Source organism: Pseudophryne corroboree, chromosome 6 (genome assembly GCF_028390025.1).
Source record: "Pseudophryne corroboree isolate aPseCor3 chromosome 6, aPseCor3.hap2, whole genome shotgun sequence".
Lineage (NCBI taxonomy): Eukaryota > Metazoa > Chordata > Amphibia > Anura > Myobatrachidae > Pseudophryne > Pseudophryne corroboree.
The window spans coordinates 44,718,508-44,735,336 of NC_086449.1; the positions used below are offsets into that span (position 1 = coordinate 44,718,508).

Sequence of the window (16,829 nt, forward strand, 5' to 3'; positions counted from 1 at the left end):
ATGAGGAATGAAGCTGTGGTTCGCTGGAAGATGAGGAATGAAGCTGGAGTGCGCAGGAACTGAAGAATGAAGGATGATTACTGCAAAGCAAAAGTTCAAACACAGGAATCCAAAGTAGGCTGTAGGGGGTTAACACTGGAGAGTCGGGTTACACAGCAGAGTGTAATCACCAGGGAAGTCAGGCTGGTCTGCAGAATGGAATTGCAGGAGAAAGTCTGTAGAAGCTTGTAAGCTGGAAACACTGTTGACAATGAAAGCACTGACATCTTTTGAGAGCTGGGACCGGATATTTATACCTGCTGCATAGCAGGGATTGGCTGAGCAATTATGACAAGGCTCCAGCACCGTGGATAGGAGGAATAATGTCATGTGACTGGAGTCTAACATGGCTGCGCCCATGAACAAACAAAGAAGGGGAATTAAGTACTACAGGAAAGGTGTAACACTGGCGATGTAGGCCGCAGTAGCAGAATAACATGCGCCCAGCTGCGCGCGGCGGTCAGCAAGACAGGAGTGGCAGCAGAGGCCCATGGAGGACGTACATCCAGAAGGGAAATGGTGTCTCAGTATCCGGATCGTGACAATTTGCTATTGTGAGGTCACAGACGCAATTTTTTTTGCACGCGGGGGACACGCACAGATGTGAATCTGTGCCTTGCGGCGTCTGTTTGCCCTATTCTGAGACGGCCGGAGCTGTCTCTCTGTGAGACTGAGCAGTTCGAGGAAGAAACCGGCCGCCAACAATGGACCCGACGTGGCTTCTGGGACGTGTATCCGAAGTTCTGTGCGATTCTGAGATGAAACGATCGTGTATTAATCCTTCAAAAGAGGATAGGTGGGGAAGTTGGCCATAGTAGCCAGTCAGCTTCTAGCTATCATTGGTTGCTATGGGCGACTTCTCAAAATGGCCTGTTTAGAAGGCTTGCTACTGCACACCTCCCCCTATGGGAGGGTTGGCACAAGAACCCATAGAAAATTATGACAGAGCAACAGCCGTTCCCTGTTTTTTTTAAAGTGGTTGTGTGATTATCCAATGGAGTAAATAATGTGCAAATCAATGGAATGTGTCTAAATATAGGAGTTGCCCGACGCAGTTCGCCAATCTGTAATAATGCCCCTACCAGGATGGGAGGAACTAGAGAACAACTAAGGGGGGAGTCAATCTATTCCCATTCCTTCTTGCTTTCATTGCAAGGTAACAATCAAACTCACCTGAGCGCTAGGATTTTCACAGCACTAATGTTTGAAGAAAGGACGGAATTCATCTGCAGAAGGCGAGAGAGAGAGAGAGTTAGGTGAGGTTTCCTCTATACGGTCTGACGAGCCACGAGTTATATATAAGTTGCCCTCACCCACCTTTTCTTGAAATTGTGTCTCAAACTCCTTGTATTGTTCAGACGCGGAATTACCCAGCTCTGCGGTGTAGTTGTAGTTAGTGACTGTCAGTTCCACTAGCATTGTGGTGTTAGCCGCCTTGCCTGATAGGAACAGAGGTAGACAGGCAGGGCGGTTACTGAGCATGCCCAAAATCATTTACCAACTAGAATAACATGAGACAGCAGCGCACACCTCTACTGTAGCGGCAGGACCCCGTCCCCACTGATTCGTACTGCGCCATACTGCTCCCTTACACATTGTATGGCAATTCTTATTATGGCGATATCTTAAGGACAATGAAGCAGTGGTGGCGGAAAAAGATGGCGGTTGAATATGAGCAATACCAGTGGCGTAACTAGCCATTTTAGCACTGTGTGCAAGAAACGGCATTGGCGACCCCCCCATGCATGATAGGGGCGTGGCTTCATGGGAAAGGGGCGTGGCCACAAAATAATACCAATTCATATAACGGTGCACAGTAGTCTCCATTATTCAAATTACGCCGCAGAGTAGCACCACTACACCAGGTAGAGCCCCTATTACACATTACTGCAGACAGCGTCCCCCTTTTTACACATTGCGGCAGACAGCGCCTCCTTTTTACACATTACGGCAGCCAGCGTCCCCTTTTTACACAATACGGCAGACAGCGCCCCCCTTTTTACACATTACGGCAGCCAGTCCCCCTTTTTACACATTACGGCAGACAGCGTCCCCCCTTTTAACACATTACGGCAGACAGCGTCCCCCTTTTTACACATTACAGCAGACAGCGTCCCCCTTTTTACACATTACGGCAGACAGCGTACCCTTTTTACACATTACGGCAGACAGCGTACCATTTTTACACATTACGGCCGACAGCGTCCCCCTTTTTTACACATTACGGCAGACAGCATCACCTTTTTACACATTACGGCAGACAGCGCCCCTTTTTACACATTACGGCAGACAGCGCCCCCCTTTTTACACATTACGACAGAGTCCCCTTTTTACACATTACGGCAGACAGCGTCCCCCTTTTTACACATTACAGCAGACAGCGTCCCCCTTTTTACACATTACGGCAGACAGCGTACCCTTTTTACACATTACGGCAGACAGCGTCCCCCATTTTACACATTATGGCAGACAGCGTCCCCTTTTTACACATTACGGCAGACAGCGTCCCCTTTTTTTACACATTACGGCAGACAGCGTCCCCCTTTTTACACATTACGGCAGACAGCGCCCCCCTTTATACACATTACGGCAGAGTCCCCCTTTTTACACATTACAGCAGACAGCGTGCCCTTTCTACACATTACGGCAGACAGAATAGATAGATAGATAGACAGACAGACAGACAGACAGACAGACAGATAGATATAGAGAGATAGACAGACAGATAGATAGATAGATAGATAGTTACCATCTCTCCCCGCTGGCAGTCAGGCTCCTCTGTGCTGGCAGGTCCCGGGCACGGGGGAAGGAGGAGGAGGGAGGGGGACTGGAGCCACAGCAGCGCTATGTAATTGGTAGAGGCGCAGCTGCAGCTGTCTCTCTGCTTCCGCATTGGCTGCCCGCCGCCGCAGTGAATGCTGGGATGAGCGAACCGCATCCCAGCATTCACAGCAGCGGGCAGCCAATGCAGAAGGCGAGGGACAGTTGCAGCGGCGCCTCTACCAATTACATAGCGCTGCTGCGGCTCCAGTCCCCCTCCCTCCTCCCCTGCCTCCGGCGCTGCTGCTTTCCTCCCCTGCCTCCGGCTTCTCCAGCGTGGTGCAACCAGCACAGCAGAGGCGGCTTGTAATGAGTCAATTTGACTCATTACAAGCCGTGGCCGTTGTGCCCTCAGGGGGCGACTGCGCTGTGTGCCAGACACACCTGGCACACACGTAGTTGCGGTGCTGAGCAATACGGGCGCAGATGGTGCCATATTTCTTGGCCGTTTATGTAAAGAAGGTGTACAGATGGAGCCCTGCTCATCTAGGCTTCTCTGCTGTGCCTAGGTGCACCACGGCTTATTAGCATAAGCCTTTCATCTATTGTTCTCAGCTGCAATACAATACAGAGAGAACAATACAGCAGGGGATTAAGTCCGACTGCCCTGGCTCAGTTTATCCTATTAAAGGAATAGATGAGGAGGGCTCCATCTGTATAACACTAGCAGAAGTAATGAGATGACAGACATGTTTCTCACTAAAAAAGACACTAATAAAATGATTACTATCATATATAAGTGTACATTTCTGGGGAGGACTGAGATGGTTCTGCTGTACCTGAATATTCTGCATTAACCAACTCACCTATAGAGACTTTATCTTCGATGTTTTCACATGATGGGCCCTCCATATTGTTTGCACAGATGCATTTAATTCCATCATAGACTCCTCCGTGTTGACATTTTACTGGAGAAACAAAATGATAGGACATGAGAATGGGCTTTACACCTGGACTTGTGGATGAGAGACTAGCGGTGAATAGCAGCACTTTCCTGGGAGCCCCAAAGGTTCTGCCAAGAGGCGCTAGAAGGAGCAGCTAGCCACAGGCTCGATAGACAGCGAGACCCCCATAAAATGTGGTGGGGAAGAATCAGTGGTGCAAGTAGAAAAAATGTCTTACAGGTACTGTGTGCGCGCGTCAAAAAATGGGTGTGGACAAATGCCATATGGGGCGTGGCCAATGGAAATGTGGGCGTGATACACATATGGGGGAGGGGCAGATACACATATGACCCCCACAGTGCCAGATACACGTTGCCCCACAGTGCCAGATACACGAATGCCCCACAGTGCCAGATACACGAATGCCCCACAGTGCCAGATACACGTTGCCCCACAGTGCCAGATACACGAATACCCCACAGTGCCAGATACACGTTGCCCCCACAGTGCCAGATATACATTGCCTACAACAGTGCCAGATATACATTGCCCCCCACAGTGCCAGATATACATTGCCCCCCACAGTGCCAGGTATTCATGAAGCAGGCTGCGCTTTCCTCCCCTCACATCAGCGGTAGCGAGCGGCGGCCCATCGGTGTGGATACGGCGTACCAACGGCAAAATTCTTAAGGGTACGCCGTACCCACCCATACCCGCATACTTGCACCGCTGGGAAGAATGGGGTGATAGATTATGCCCAACCCGTCACCAGCAATACAATTATATTACATAGGAATATTTTTCCCAAGTTCCAAAGTTCCCGTGTTCTGACGCAGAATGATGGGAGGAGATGAAGGTCACAGAATGCGTACGAGAGATACAATGTATTGTGATGATCCTTTGGAAAAGCTGTAAACAAGATAGGAGCTTATACCACGTGACAAAAGTCTTTACGCATTTAAGAAGGTGAATTATTAGCTACAAGCTATATACTTTAATTGTATATGTGATCCTTTACCAGCATATACTGTATATATACTCATTATCACAGGTCTGTAGATCATTCTGTCAGATTAGAGGTATGAATACTTACATGGTGGGAGGTCAGCCGCTTCTGAGACTTGGAATACTACAGAGACATAGGAAGAATCATTTCAGTCAAGTATTATTTATTATTTATCAAGTTAATGATATAAATTTTTCCAGTGACGTATAAGATATTGGTGGCCATTCCGAGTTGATCACTCGCTAGCAGTTTTTAGCAGCCGTGCAAACGCTATGCCGCCTCCCACTGGGAGTGTATTTTAGCTTAGCAGAAGTGCGAACGAAAGGATCGCAGAGCGACTACAAAATAATTTTGTGCAGTTTCAGAGTAGCTTCAGACCTACTCAGCGCTTGCGATCACTTCAAACTGTTCAGTTCCAGTTTTGACGTCACAAACACGCCCTGTGTTCGCCCAGCCACGCCTGCTTTTTTCTTGGCATGCCTGCGTTTTTCCGAACACTCCCTGAAAACGGTCAGTTGACACCCAGAAACGCCCTCTTCATGTCAATCACTCTGCTGTCAGCAGTGCGACTGAAAAGCTTCGCTAGACCCTGTGTGAAACGACATCGTTCGTTGTAATAGTACGTCGCGCGTGCGCATTGCGCTGCATACGCATGCGCAGAAGTGCCATTTTTTTGCCTCATCGCTGCCCAGCGATCGAATGCAGCTAGCGATCAACTCGGAATGACCCCCATAGCTCCCAAAAGATGGGGCGGGATGTTCTAGGGGCACAATGCGACAAAAACTCTGAAAATCAAAACTTTCTGGAGCTTGTATTAGATCTATACATGGCATTGCATATAGGAGCCTATAGGCCTCTTTACACAGAATTCCCAGGAAAGGGATCTGAAGGACCCCTCTCTGCCCCCCCCCCCCCCCCCCTCTCTCTGCGGCTTACACTGATGACTGAGCATGTGCTGTTAGGCTCCCAGGTCATAAGCCCCTTGCATTTTTATTTGCATTTATTCAGGAATATGTCATTAATAAACACTGCATATGCGATAAGTAGCAAGATGTATCGCATGCGGGTGGTCTTCAGTATGCCGGCTGTCGGGATCCCGACAGCCGGCATACCGACACTTATTCTCCCTCGTGGGGGTCCACGACCCCCCGGGAGGGAGAATAAAATAGCGTACCGTGCCCCGCAAGGGTCTCATTTGCGCTCGCCACACTGTCGGTATGCCGGCGGTCAGGCTCCCGGCGCCGGTATGCTGGTCGCCGGGAGCCCGACCACCGGCATACCATACTACACCCATCGCATGCAATACGCAACACATGATACATCCCACCCACAGTATTCTTATATAAGGCTCTCACAGACGGGTCAAAAATACCAGTATAACATAAAGTTACGGTAAAGCCCTCTAAGGATTGAAAACATAACTTTTATTTTGTTTATGTTATCATTTTTTAATTCCTAGAGGACTTTACTATAACTTTTTGTTGCAGCTGGTATTTTGATCAGTCTGCGAGTGCCCTATATAAGATCACTTTGTCTTGTGGTATTTTTATGTTCAACGTTATTCCTTGGTGCACCTCTGCTTATGTACATACTATAGTAACAATTATTGTGATGAGATTTGGGGATAGAACAATTATTATTATTATCGTTTATTTATATGGGGCCACAAGGGTTCTGCAGCGCCTAACAGAGGGGGTAATTCCAAGTTGATCGTAGCAGGAAATTTTTTAGCAGTTGGGCAAAACTATGTGCACTGCAGGGGAGGCAGATATAACATGTGCAGAGAGAGTTAGATTTGGGTGGGTTATTTTGTTTCTGTGCAGGGTAAATACTGGCTGCTTTATTTTTACACTGCAATTTAGATTGCAGATTTAACTCACCCCACCCAAATCTAACTCTCTCTGCACATGTTTTATCTGCCTCCCCTGCAGTGCACATGGTTTTGCCCAATTGCTATCAAAAATCCTGCTGCGATCAAGTTGGAATTACCCCCAGAGTACATATGCAAAGGCAAAGGAGCAAGACAAGAAAACAGCGACTTCCAGTACAGAATAATGTAGGACAAATATATGGTATATAAACATTTCCGCCTCAGAGGAAATGACACTGAAATAAGCATCAGGGAGGCAGAATCCGGAGGGTGAGATGCCATTGTAGTCGAAGTGCACTGTGAAATACAAATAAGATGCAAGACTAAAAAAAAAAATTGGCACGCTATCAGTCTCAGATGTGCCAGGTGCCTCACGCCGTAGGGCGTATAGACGCTAGGGTGATAAAGCTTCTAAAAATTAAAAGCGATCGTATTGGCCAAAATGACCAATCAGATTCTGTCTGTCATTGTCTAGGATGCAATAGAGAAATGAAACGTAGAATCTTATTGGTTGCTACAAGCAACTGCACCACTTTTAATTTTCAGAAGCTTTAGTAAATCTACCGCCTAGTGTACACATCTGTATTCATCTTAATTTTGTTAATTTTCTGCTCAATGAATGATTTAAGGGTTTTATGCATAAATTATTTTATGATAATTAGTGCCCCAATTATATTTGTATTTTATAATGTGTAAAGTCATTTTGTTAGAAAAATGCTACACTGTGTAGACAGTTTTCTGGTGACAATATTACAGAGGCCCATGCAAAATGAGTCTGTATCCTAAGGAGACACTTGCCTTGTAGAAGGGCCACAAGAGCCAGGAGTACGGCGGTCACTGCAGCTGTCATCTCCAAGGTCTGCTGTCTGCGGTGTCCCTGCGAATAGTTCCCAGTAACACGTAGCGATCCTTTCACCGACAGATCAGTGCAACAACTGACGGAACAGTGATTGACTGTTATCTATTATGACTTTATTGCCGGACCATCCCACTTTTACGTCTTCTCTGCTATTTTTACATCAGAGGTCAAAGTGTGGATGTTTTTTATGATTAGATTGATCCTTCAATTCCGTGCTATCTGCGTGCACTTGTCTTTATTTTATTAAGGTATGCGCACCCTGGAAACGTCACCGTTTCTGCTATGCATCTATCACCAGGGGATACACCTGTGCGGCAAAGCTGATCGCCAGAGAAGATATAGTCTGCAAATTATAAATGTTATGTCAATGCTGATTGATTGCCATGGCTCACTTCTCCACTATTATCACTGTTTAGTACATGTCCCCCTTAGTCACAGCTTCCTACTCTCCTGAGTGTCCGGATTTTCTTCAGAATGTCAGGGAGCCCTCCAGCCTCCCGGATTCCATCCACTATCCCAGCCAGGAGGACTTAGGGCCTAATTCAGATCTGATCGCAGCAAAACCATGGGGGTGATTCCGAGTTGTTCGCTCGCTAGCTGCTTTTAGCAGCATTGCACACGCTAGGCCGCCGCCCTCTGGGAGTGAATCTTAGCTTAGCAGAATAGCGAACGAAAGATTAGCAGAATTGCGAATAGAAAATTCTTAGCAGTTTCTGAGTAGCTCCAGACTTACTCCTACACTGCGATCACCTTAGGCCGTTTCATTCCTAGTTTGACGTCACAAACACGCCCTGCGTTCGGCCAGCCACTCCCCCGTTTCTCCAGACACTCCCGCGTTTTTTCCTGGCACGCTTGCGTTTTCCCGCAAACTCCCAGAAAACGGTCAGTTTCCGCCCAGAAACACCCACTTCCTGTCAATCACACTCCGATCACTTCAACGATGAAAATTCTTTGTTCAGACGTGAGCCTGTGTATTAGAGCCGCAGTGTTTCCGTGCTGCAGCACAAAAAGCACGGGACGGTGATAGAGCTCCTGACTGTTCCACTCCCAGCCACTAACCTGTGTTTGGTCGGGCTGCCGGATACATGGGGGCTGCTGGTCGGCTCTTGGGCTTAGTGAGTAGTACAGTGTACGCTGTTATCAAACGCGCTGCTGTGGCTATGTATGTGGCGGTCGGTGAGGTGGTGTGGTTGGTGGGTGTCCTCATCCGTTGTGCGGACGGCGGCTCCCGGGCTACGTGTCCCGTTAGTGGGAGGATGTGGGAGCTGGTGCTGGGGTTTTGCGGAGGGCGGGTTCAATGGTGTGGGTGTCAGGTGGGGTGTAGGTGGCTGTGTGTTGCGGGGAAACCAAAGGAGGGGTGCATGGTTACCGGTCACGGTGCTGCGTCCGTCCACTGGTGGCTTCTCTCTGGGGATGGTGGCCGGAATCTGTGGCTGCTGCTCCCGTTGTAAATAGTCCTATGTGTAGGTAGTGTTGGGCTGGCAGTGGCACAGGGCCGGAGTAGATGTCTCCGCCCAGCTCTGTGACTCCACCCAGCGTTAGAGGCCCAGGCACAGAGTCACATTGGGCTAATATATAAGAGATATATAATTTATAGATATAAATATATATGGAGAGAGATATATATATATATATATATATATATATATATATATATATATATATATATATATATATATTGTAACACTGTAGGGGTGCAAGGTGCCTTTTCCTGGGGAATATGGCAGCACGCAGCAGTTTGAGGAACAACACAAGTCCAGTTTCTGGTACAACTGACCCCGGCCAGTTTTATTGAAACAGAAAATAAAACAAACCCCAAAATAAAAATACCTTGCCTGTCCGGCACTAACTAAACATAAGATGTTCCTAACTGTCACTAAACAAAACACAGAGTTCTTCAGTACATACTGTATAGCTTACTTGCATCAGAAAGCGTGTCTCTCACACACAGATCCTGCAGCCTTCCCAGGCAGTCTGCCCATACTAATCAGGTTAGAAGCACTATATCACTCTTACACAGCTGAAACCCTGATTAGCCCTCTGTGAGGCCAAAGACCCGAACTGGGCCCAATGTCTAGAACTCGCCTTATCTCTCTCTCAGAGCCTTTACCCAGCTTTTACAGCAAACTGAAAAGGTTCAGACAAAACAAAAAGCATTTTTCCTAGAAGTTAACATTTTCTAAAACATGTAAGACAAGAACCTGGGACAAATATACCTGCCCTCAAACACTATCCCAGTGTTCTTGTCACATATCCCCCTCCCCTGTTTCGACCTAGGGGCCGGAACACTTGTAGCCCCCAAACAGAAGATGCGAGACAATGCATCTGCGTTGGCCAATTGTGTTCCCGGTCTATGTTCGACAGTAAACTTAAAGTCCTGCAACGCTAGAAACCATCTAGTTACACGAGCATTCTTGCCTCTATTTACATGCATCCATTTTAAAGGGGCATGGTCTGTCACTAGTCTGAATTGTCTACCCAAGAGGTAATATCTCAAGGTATCTAGTGCCCACTTAATGGCCAAAGCCTCCTTTTCCACAATGGCATACCTTTTTTCATGCTCATTGAGTTTCCTACTCAAATAAATGATAGGGTGTTCGTCCCCATCTCTGGTTTGGGACAGCACAGCACCTATCCCTACCTCTGAGGCATCTGTCTGTACCACAAATTCTTTTGAAAAATCTGGTGTTATCAACACCGGTTGTGAACACAAAGCCACTTTTAACGCTTGGAACGCCTTTTCTGCATCAGGGTTCCATTTCACCACATTTGACTGCTTCCCTTTGGTAAGGTCTGACAACGGCACCGCTGTGGTCGCAAAATTAGGAATAAACCGTCTATAGTACCCAGTAATTCCCAAAAAAGCCCTTACCTGTTTTTTATTCACTGGACGAGGCCAGTTTTGAATAGCATCAACTTTATTCAATTGGGGCCTAATCAGACCTCTGCCTATGGTGAAGCCCAAGTATTTGACCTCCTCCATTGCGAGGCAGCACTTCTTTGGGTTAGCAGTTAACCCTGCCTCTCTGATTGAGTCCAGTACTGCTTGTACTTTAACCAAATGTGACCCCCAGTCTGTACTGTGAATTACCACATCATCCAAATAGGCAGCTGCATATTTTCTATGGGGCCTCAAAATTTTATCCATCGCCCGTTGAAAGGTTGCTGGAGCCCCATGCAACCCAAAGGGTAACATCTTATACTGGTACAGCCCCTCCGGAACCGAAAAGGCTGTTTTTTCTTTGGCGCTATCAGATAAAGGTATTTGCCAGTAACCTTTGGTCAGGTCCAATGTGGTGAGAAACCTGGCTGTTCCCAGCCTTTCTACAAGCTCATCCACACGGGGCATGGGGTATGCGTCAAACTTGGACACCTCATTTAACTTACGAAAGTCATTACAGAAGCGTATGCTACCGTCGGGCTTCGGGATGAGCACTATGGGACTGGACCACTCACTGTTAGACTCCTCTATGACTCCAAGTTCTAACATGGTTTTAACTTCCTTAGAAATAGCTTCTCGCTGAGCTTCAGGAATCCTATATGGCTTTAAATGAACCCTGACCCCTGGTTCTGTGACAATGTCATGTTTTATTATGGTCGTTCGGCCAGGCAGCTCTGAAAATACCTCCCTATTTTGGATGAGAAATTCTTTAACCTGATTGTTCTGATCAGCTGATAATGTCTCTGACACCTTCACTGCGGGAAGCAACCGGGGTGAAGACACCGAAGGGCAAGGCTCCGCTGACAGAGACAACCTATCTTTCCAGGGTTTGATTAAGTTAACATGGTAGATCTGTTCGGGTTTTCTCTTTCCCGGCTGGTATACTTTGTAATTAACCTCATTCACTTTTTCCCTAATCTCAAATGGACCCTGCCATTTAGCTAGGAATTTGCTTTCCACAGTGGGTACCAAAACAAGAACTCTATCTCCAGGAGCAAATTCCCGTATCTTGGCACTCCGGTTATAGACCCTCTGTTGAGCACTTTGGGCCTGTTCCATGTGCTCTCTGACAACAGGTACCACGGCTGCAATCCTATCCTGCATTTGTGTTACATGCTCAATAACGCTTCTATAAGGAGTGGGCTGTCCTTCCCACGTCTCTTTGGCAACATCCAACAGCCCTCTGGGGTGTCTACCATACAACAAATCAAATGGAGAAAACCCCGTAGAGGACTGAGGAACTTCTCTGATGGCCATTAACAAGTAGGGCAACAAACAATCCCAGTTTTTCCCATCTCTCTCAACAACCTTTTTTAACATACTTTTTAATGTTTTATTAAACCTTTCCACCAACCCGTCAGTTTGGGGATGGTAGATGGACGTCCTGAGGTGAGTGACCTTAAATAACTTGCACAATTCTTTCATGATCCTTGACATAAATGGAGTACCTTGGTCAGTCAAAATTTCTTTTGGTATTCCCACTCTACTAAATACCTGCACCAGCTCCCTAGCTATCGCCTTGGTTGTGATAGTGCGTAAAGGGACAGCCTCAGGATATCGAGTGGCATAGTCCATAATTACCAGGATATACTGATGGCCCCGAGCAGACTTTAACAAGGGCCCCACGAGATCCATGGCTATTCTGTCAAACGGGACCTCTATAATAGGCATGGGAACTAGTGGGCTCCTGAAATGGGGTCTAGGGGCATGATACTGGCATTCAGGACAGGAAGAACAATATTCAGACACTTCTTTATAAACCCCTGGCCAAAAGAACCTTTGTAAAACTCTTTCAGTGGTTTTTTCTGCCCCTAAATGTCCTGCGGTAACGTGACTATGAGCTAAATCTAGTACCGTTCTCCGATAAGGCTGGGGAACTACCAGCTGTTCCACCACATCCTCACCCCTTTTGACAATGTGGTACAAGAGCTCATTACAGATGGCCATGTGGGGATACGTAACCCTGTCACCTGGTACCACAGGTTCCCCATTAACAATCTTAACATTCTCTCTAGCCTTTATTAAGGTAGGATCCTTTAACTGTTCAGACGCAAACAGATCCTTCTTTACCTCCAGGTCAGGCACGCTTTCAGTTCTAACTACTATGTCTCTGTTCCCGGCAAGAGGGTCCTCACTGGACTCCCCATCTGTCACTTCCCCAGCCAAACTAGCAAAAGGCAAAGGGCCAGAAAGTTCCGAAGACCCACGTACATCCATAAAATCACCGGTATTATCATCAACTGGCTTTTTACTTCTCACATCTGTTGATAACCGTGATTCCCACAGTTTCCAAAAATGAGGAAAATCCCTCCCTATTATGGCCTCATGCACCAAGGTAGGGACCAGTCCCACTTTAACCATTGCTGACCCACAACAAGTCTCTATATTCACCTCAGCAGTGGCATAATATTGGGTATCCCCATGTATGCAAGTTACCCCAATAGGTATTTGCTGGACCTTTAAGGGGTTCACTAACCCAGCTTTCACGAGGGTAACTAAACTTCCTGAATCTAGCAAGGCCTCTACCCGGTTACCTTCTAAGAACACATCACACATTTGTTTTTCCAGCTCAGGTGAAGGTACCACAGTACAGGCTAACCTAGCAAAGAAAGACATTCTGCGACATTCAAAGGCAGCATCACATTGCATGGGTTCTTGCGTGACTGGGCAATTGGCAATAACATGACCTGGCATACCACACCTAAAACATTTAACCACACGATTATCAACCCATTTGGGCAGCATAGACCGTTCTAGCCCCATTGGCCTGTTTCCAGGGCCAGTGTTTACAGTCTCTCCAGCCTTGCGTTCTCTTAACCGCCCAGCAACGTTTTCCCACGGAACAGTCTTACCAGTCTTTACTGAAGGGCGCTGTCGAGGATCTATGGGTTGCTGGGTGGTCATCAGTAGTTCCTCTGCTGCCAAATACCTCTCTACCATGTCCACTAATTGGTCAGCAGTACCCGGGTTTCCATGGCTCACCCACTTGCGCAGGACCATGGGCAAAGATCTCAAGTAGCGGTCCATGACGACTCTTTCCACCATCTGGGGACCAGTTAATGTCTCTGGCTGCAGCCATTTTTTTGTTAGCTGAATAAGGTCGTGCATCTGGGAGCGCGGAGGCTTCTCCATGGCGTACAGCCAACGGTGCACCCGTTGTGCTCGTACTGACAGCGTGACTCCCAGGCGGGTCAGGATCTCAGTCTTTAGTTTATCATAGTCCCGAGCCTCAGCAGGGCTTAAATCAAAGTAAGCTTTTTGGGGCTCACCTGACAGGAAAGGTGCCAGCAGACTGGCCCACTGTGCTTTCGGCCAGTTCTCACGCTCGGCAGTCCTTTCAAACGTGGTCAGATAGGCCTCCACATCATCAGCCTCTGTCATTTTCTGCAGGAAGTGACTGGCTCGTATAGAACTAGAGCTGGTTGGAGCACTGACGGCCACATCTCCAACCCGAGCTGCAAGTCTCTGCACCACTTCTGCTAAGGCCTCTCTATCCTGACGCTGTTGCCTGTAAAGTTCATCAACAACTGCCTGCTGTTGTCTCTTATTTTCCTCCATTGCCACCTGCTGCTGTCTTATATTTTCCTCCATTGCCACCTGCTGCTGTCTGTTGGCCTCCTGCTGTAGTCTCCAATTTTCCTCCATTGCCACCTGCTGCTGTCGGTTGGCCTCCTGCTGAGCCGCTGTAGCTTGCAGCAAGGCTTTAAGCAGATCCTCCATGTCAACAGATTTTTCAGGCGGCTTTGCAGCTGCTTTCACCCAGGACATATATCAAACCCTCAGGGGTGAGTCTCAGTAACTTCACACTGGGCTGTATCTGCATAAACCACCGTTTTCTGCAGGCCTCACAAAGCTGCTGCTTTCACTTATGCGCAGAACGGCCTGCTCGCATTCTCCACCAAGTTGTAACACTGTAGGGGTGCAAGGTGCCTTTTCCTGGGGAATATGGCAGCACGCAGCAGTTTGAGGAACAACACAAGTCCAGTTTCTGGTACAACTGACCCCGGCCAGTTTTATTGAAACAGAAAATAAAACAAACCCCAAAATAAAAATACCTTGCCTGTCCGGCACTAACTAAACATAAGATGTTCCTAACTGTCACTAAACAAAACACAGAGTTCTTCAGTACATACTGTATAGCTTACTTGCATCAGAAAGCGTGTCTCTCACACACAGATCCTGCAGCCTTCCCAGGCAGTCTGCCCATACTAATCAGGTTAGAAGCACTATATCACTCTTACACAGCTGAAACCCTGATTAGCCCTCTGTGAGGCCAAAGACCCGAACTGGGCCCAATGTCTAGAACTCGCCTTATCTCTCTCTCAGAGCCTTTACCCAGCTTTTACAGCAAACTGAAAAGGTTCAGACAAAACAAAAAGCATTTTTCCTAGAAGTTAACATTTTCTAAAACATGTAAGACAAGAACCTGGGACAAATATACCTGCCCTCAAACACTATCCCAGTGTTCTTGTCACAATATATATATATATATCTTGATATAACTCATCTGCCTGCCTATTTATTAGGGGCCCCCCCGGGCCCCCCACATAGCCTTAATCCGGCTTTGCTCAGGTGTCATCATTAGTGTCGCCAGTTACACCCACCCTGCGCTCTGTGAAGCAGATCTGTCTGATACAGACACCCCATCACTGTCTGCACGCCTCACACACGTGGGAGTCAGCCTCCAGCCCACGGGACTCCTGTGACTCTCCCTGGAGACAGTAACCACCGGCAGTTACCGTATCCTCCTTCAAGGTGTGTGTGCATGGTGCGGCACTTACGCAGTCTGCTGAGAATCATGGGATGTGTAATACACCTACAGTACTTACCTCTCTGCCGTACTTACCTCTCTGGAGGAGATCATGTTGCCTGGTTCAGGGCTGCCTCCTGGAGGCAAACTGCCTCTATTGCCTCTTGTATTTACACCCCTGGCGTGTCTTTATCCTGCAGCGCCCAGCTCCTGTCACTAAGAAGGAGCCGGCAGTGCAGCCAGAGTCTCCGGGGGCAGCGTGGCATCTGCGGCAACGCTGGGCACCCCCCATAGTGATGTAACCAGGGGACTTCCCATGAGGCTCCACCCCCATAGTGACATAAATGAGGGGCTTCCATGAGGCCACGCACCCCAAATGACGCACTATCACCATGCATAATTACAGGCTACAGTATGTCAGGCAGCAGAGCCGGCTCTAACCAATATGATGCCCTAGGCAAGTTTTTGGCTGGTGCCCCCTAGCACCGCCACTAGTTCCGCATATAGGGCCTAATTCAGATCTGTTCGCTCGCTAGCTATTTTGTGCAGCGCTGCGATCAGATAGTCGCCGCTTATAGGGGAGTGTATTTTCGCTTTGCAAGTGTGTGAACGCGTGTGCAGCTGAGCGGTACAAAAACATTTTGTGCAGTTTCTGAGTAGCTCTGACCTTACTCAGCCGCTGCGATCACTTCAGCCTATTCGAGTCCGGAATTGACGTCAGGCACCCGCCCTGCAAACGCCTCGACACGCCTGCGTTTTTCCTACCACTCCCAGAAAACGGACAGTTGACACCCATAAACGCCTTCTTCCTGTCAATCACCTTGCGATCGGCTGTGCGAATGGATTCTTCGCTAGAACCAGTGCACAGCAACGATCCGCTTTGTACCCATACGCCGCGCCTACGCATTGCGGTGCATATGCATGCGCAGTAGTTACCTGATCGCTGCACAGAGAAAAAACGCTAGATAGTGAACAGATCTGAATTAGGCCCATTACCCTGCACTATCACCCCTCACCCATAACAGTCCTTATTTTGGTGTTCCTACACCTATATTTTAAATAGGAACAGTGCACATTCAGCCCAAAAAGAGGTGTGTTTTTGCTGGCAAGGGGCATGGCCACACAATAGTACCCCCAATTCAAATTACGGCACGCAGTACTGCAACTTTATTCGCATTTTACCATATGATAGTGCCCCTTATTCACATTACATCACACTGAATGGCTCCTTTTTCACATTACACCACACCTTATTGCTCTTTATTCACATTACACCACACCCTAGTGCCTTTTCTATATGTTACACCACACAGTAGAGCACCTTATACACATACAGTAATGCCACACATTAGTAATACCTTTATACACATAATACTACACAGTAATGCCCCTTACACATATGACACACATTATTAATGCCCTTATACGCATAATGCCCCTTACACATATACTGCACATTATTAATGCCCTTATACATATAATGACACACATAGTGCCCCTTAAACATTTGCTGCACATTATTAATGCATTTATACACATGACACGCATAATGCCCCTTATGTCGAACACTACTGCACAACCAGCCCACTCACACACAGCACTCACATGGCCGCTAACACTGTGACCTCTGCCTCTGCTAGGATACAGATGTGTCCTCATA

The 16,829-nt window shown here is 47.5% G+C and overlaps 1 protein-coding gene across 1 annotated transcript in view; it reads right to left on the bottom strand.

Annotated features, from left to right (window-relative positions):
• Positions 1-16,829, bottom strand: part of LOC134934807 (mucin-12-like) — a 74,396-nt gene that overhangs the window by 8,636 nt on the left and 48,931 nt on the right. The window contains exons 2-6 of the mRNA XM_063930163.1: positions 4,837-4,872; positions 4,533-4,652; positions 3,666-3,767; positions 1,357-1,478; positions 1,213-1,265 (exon numbers count right to left, since the gene is read on the bottom strand). Of these exons, the coding sequence (XP_063786233.1) occupies positions 1,213-1,265; positions 1,357-1,478; positions 3,666-3,711 (221 nt within the window). The 5' untranslated portion in view covers positions 3,712-3,767; positions 4,533-4,652; positions 4,837-4,872. The remainder of the gene's footprint in view (positions 1-1,212; positions 1,266-1,356; positions 1,479-3,665; positions 3,768-4,532; positions 4,653-4,836; positions 4,873-16,829) is intronic.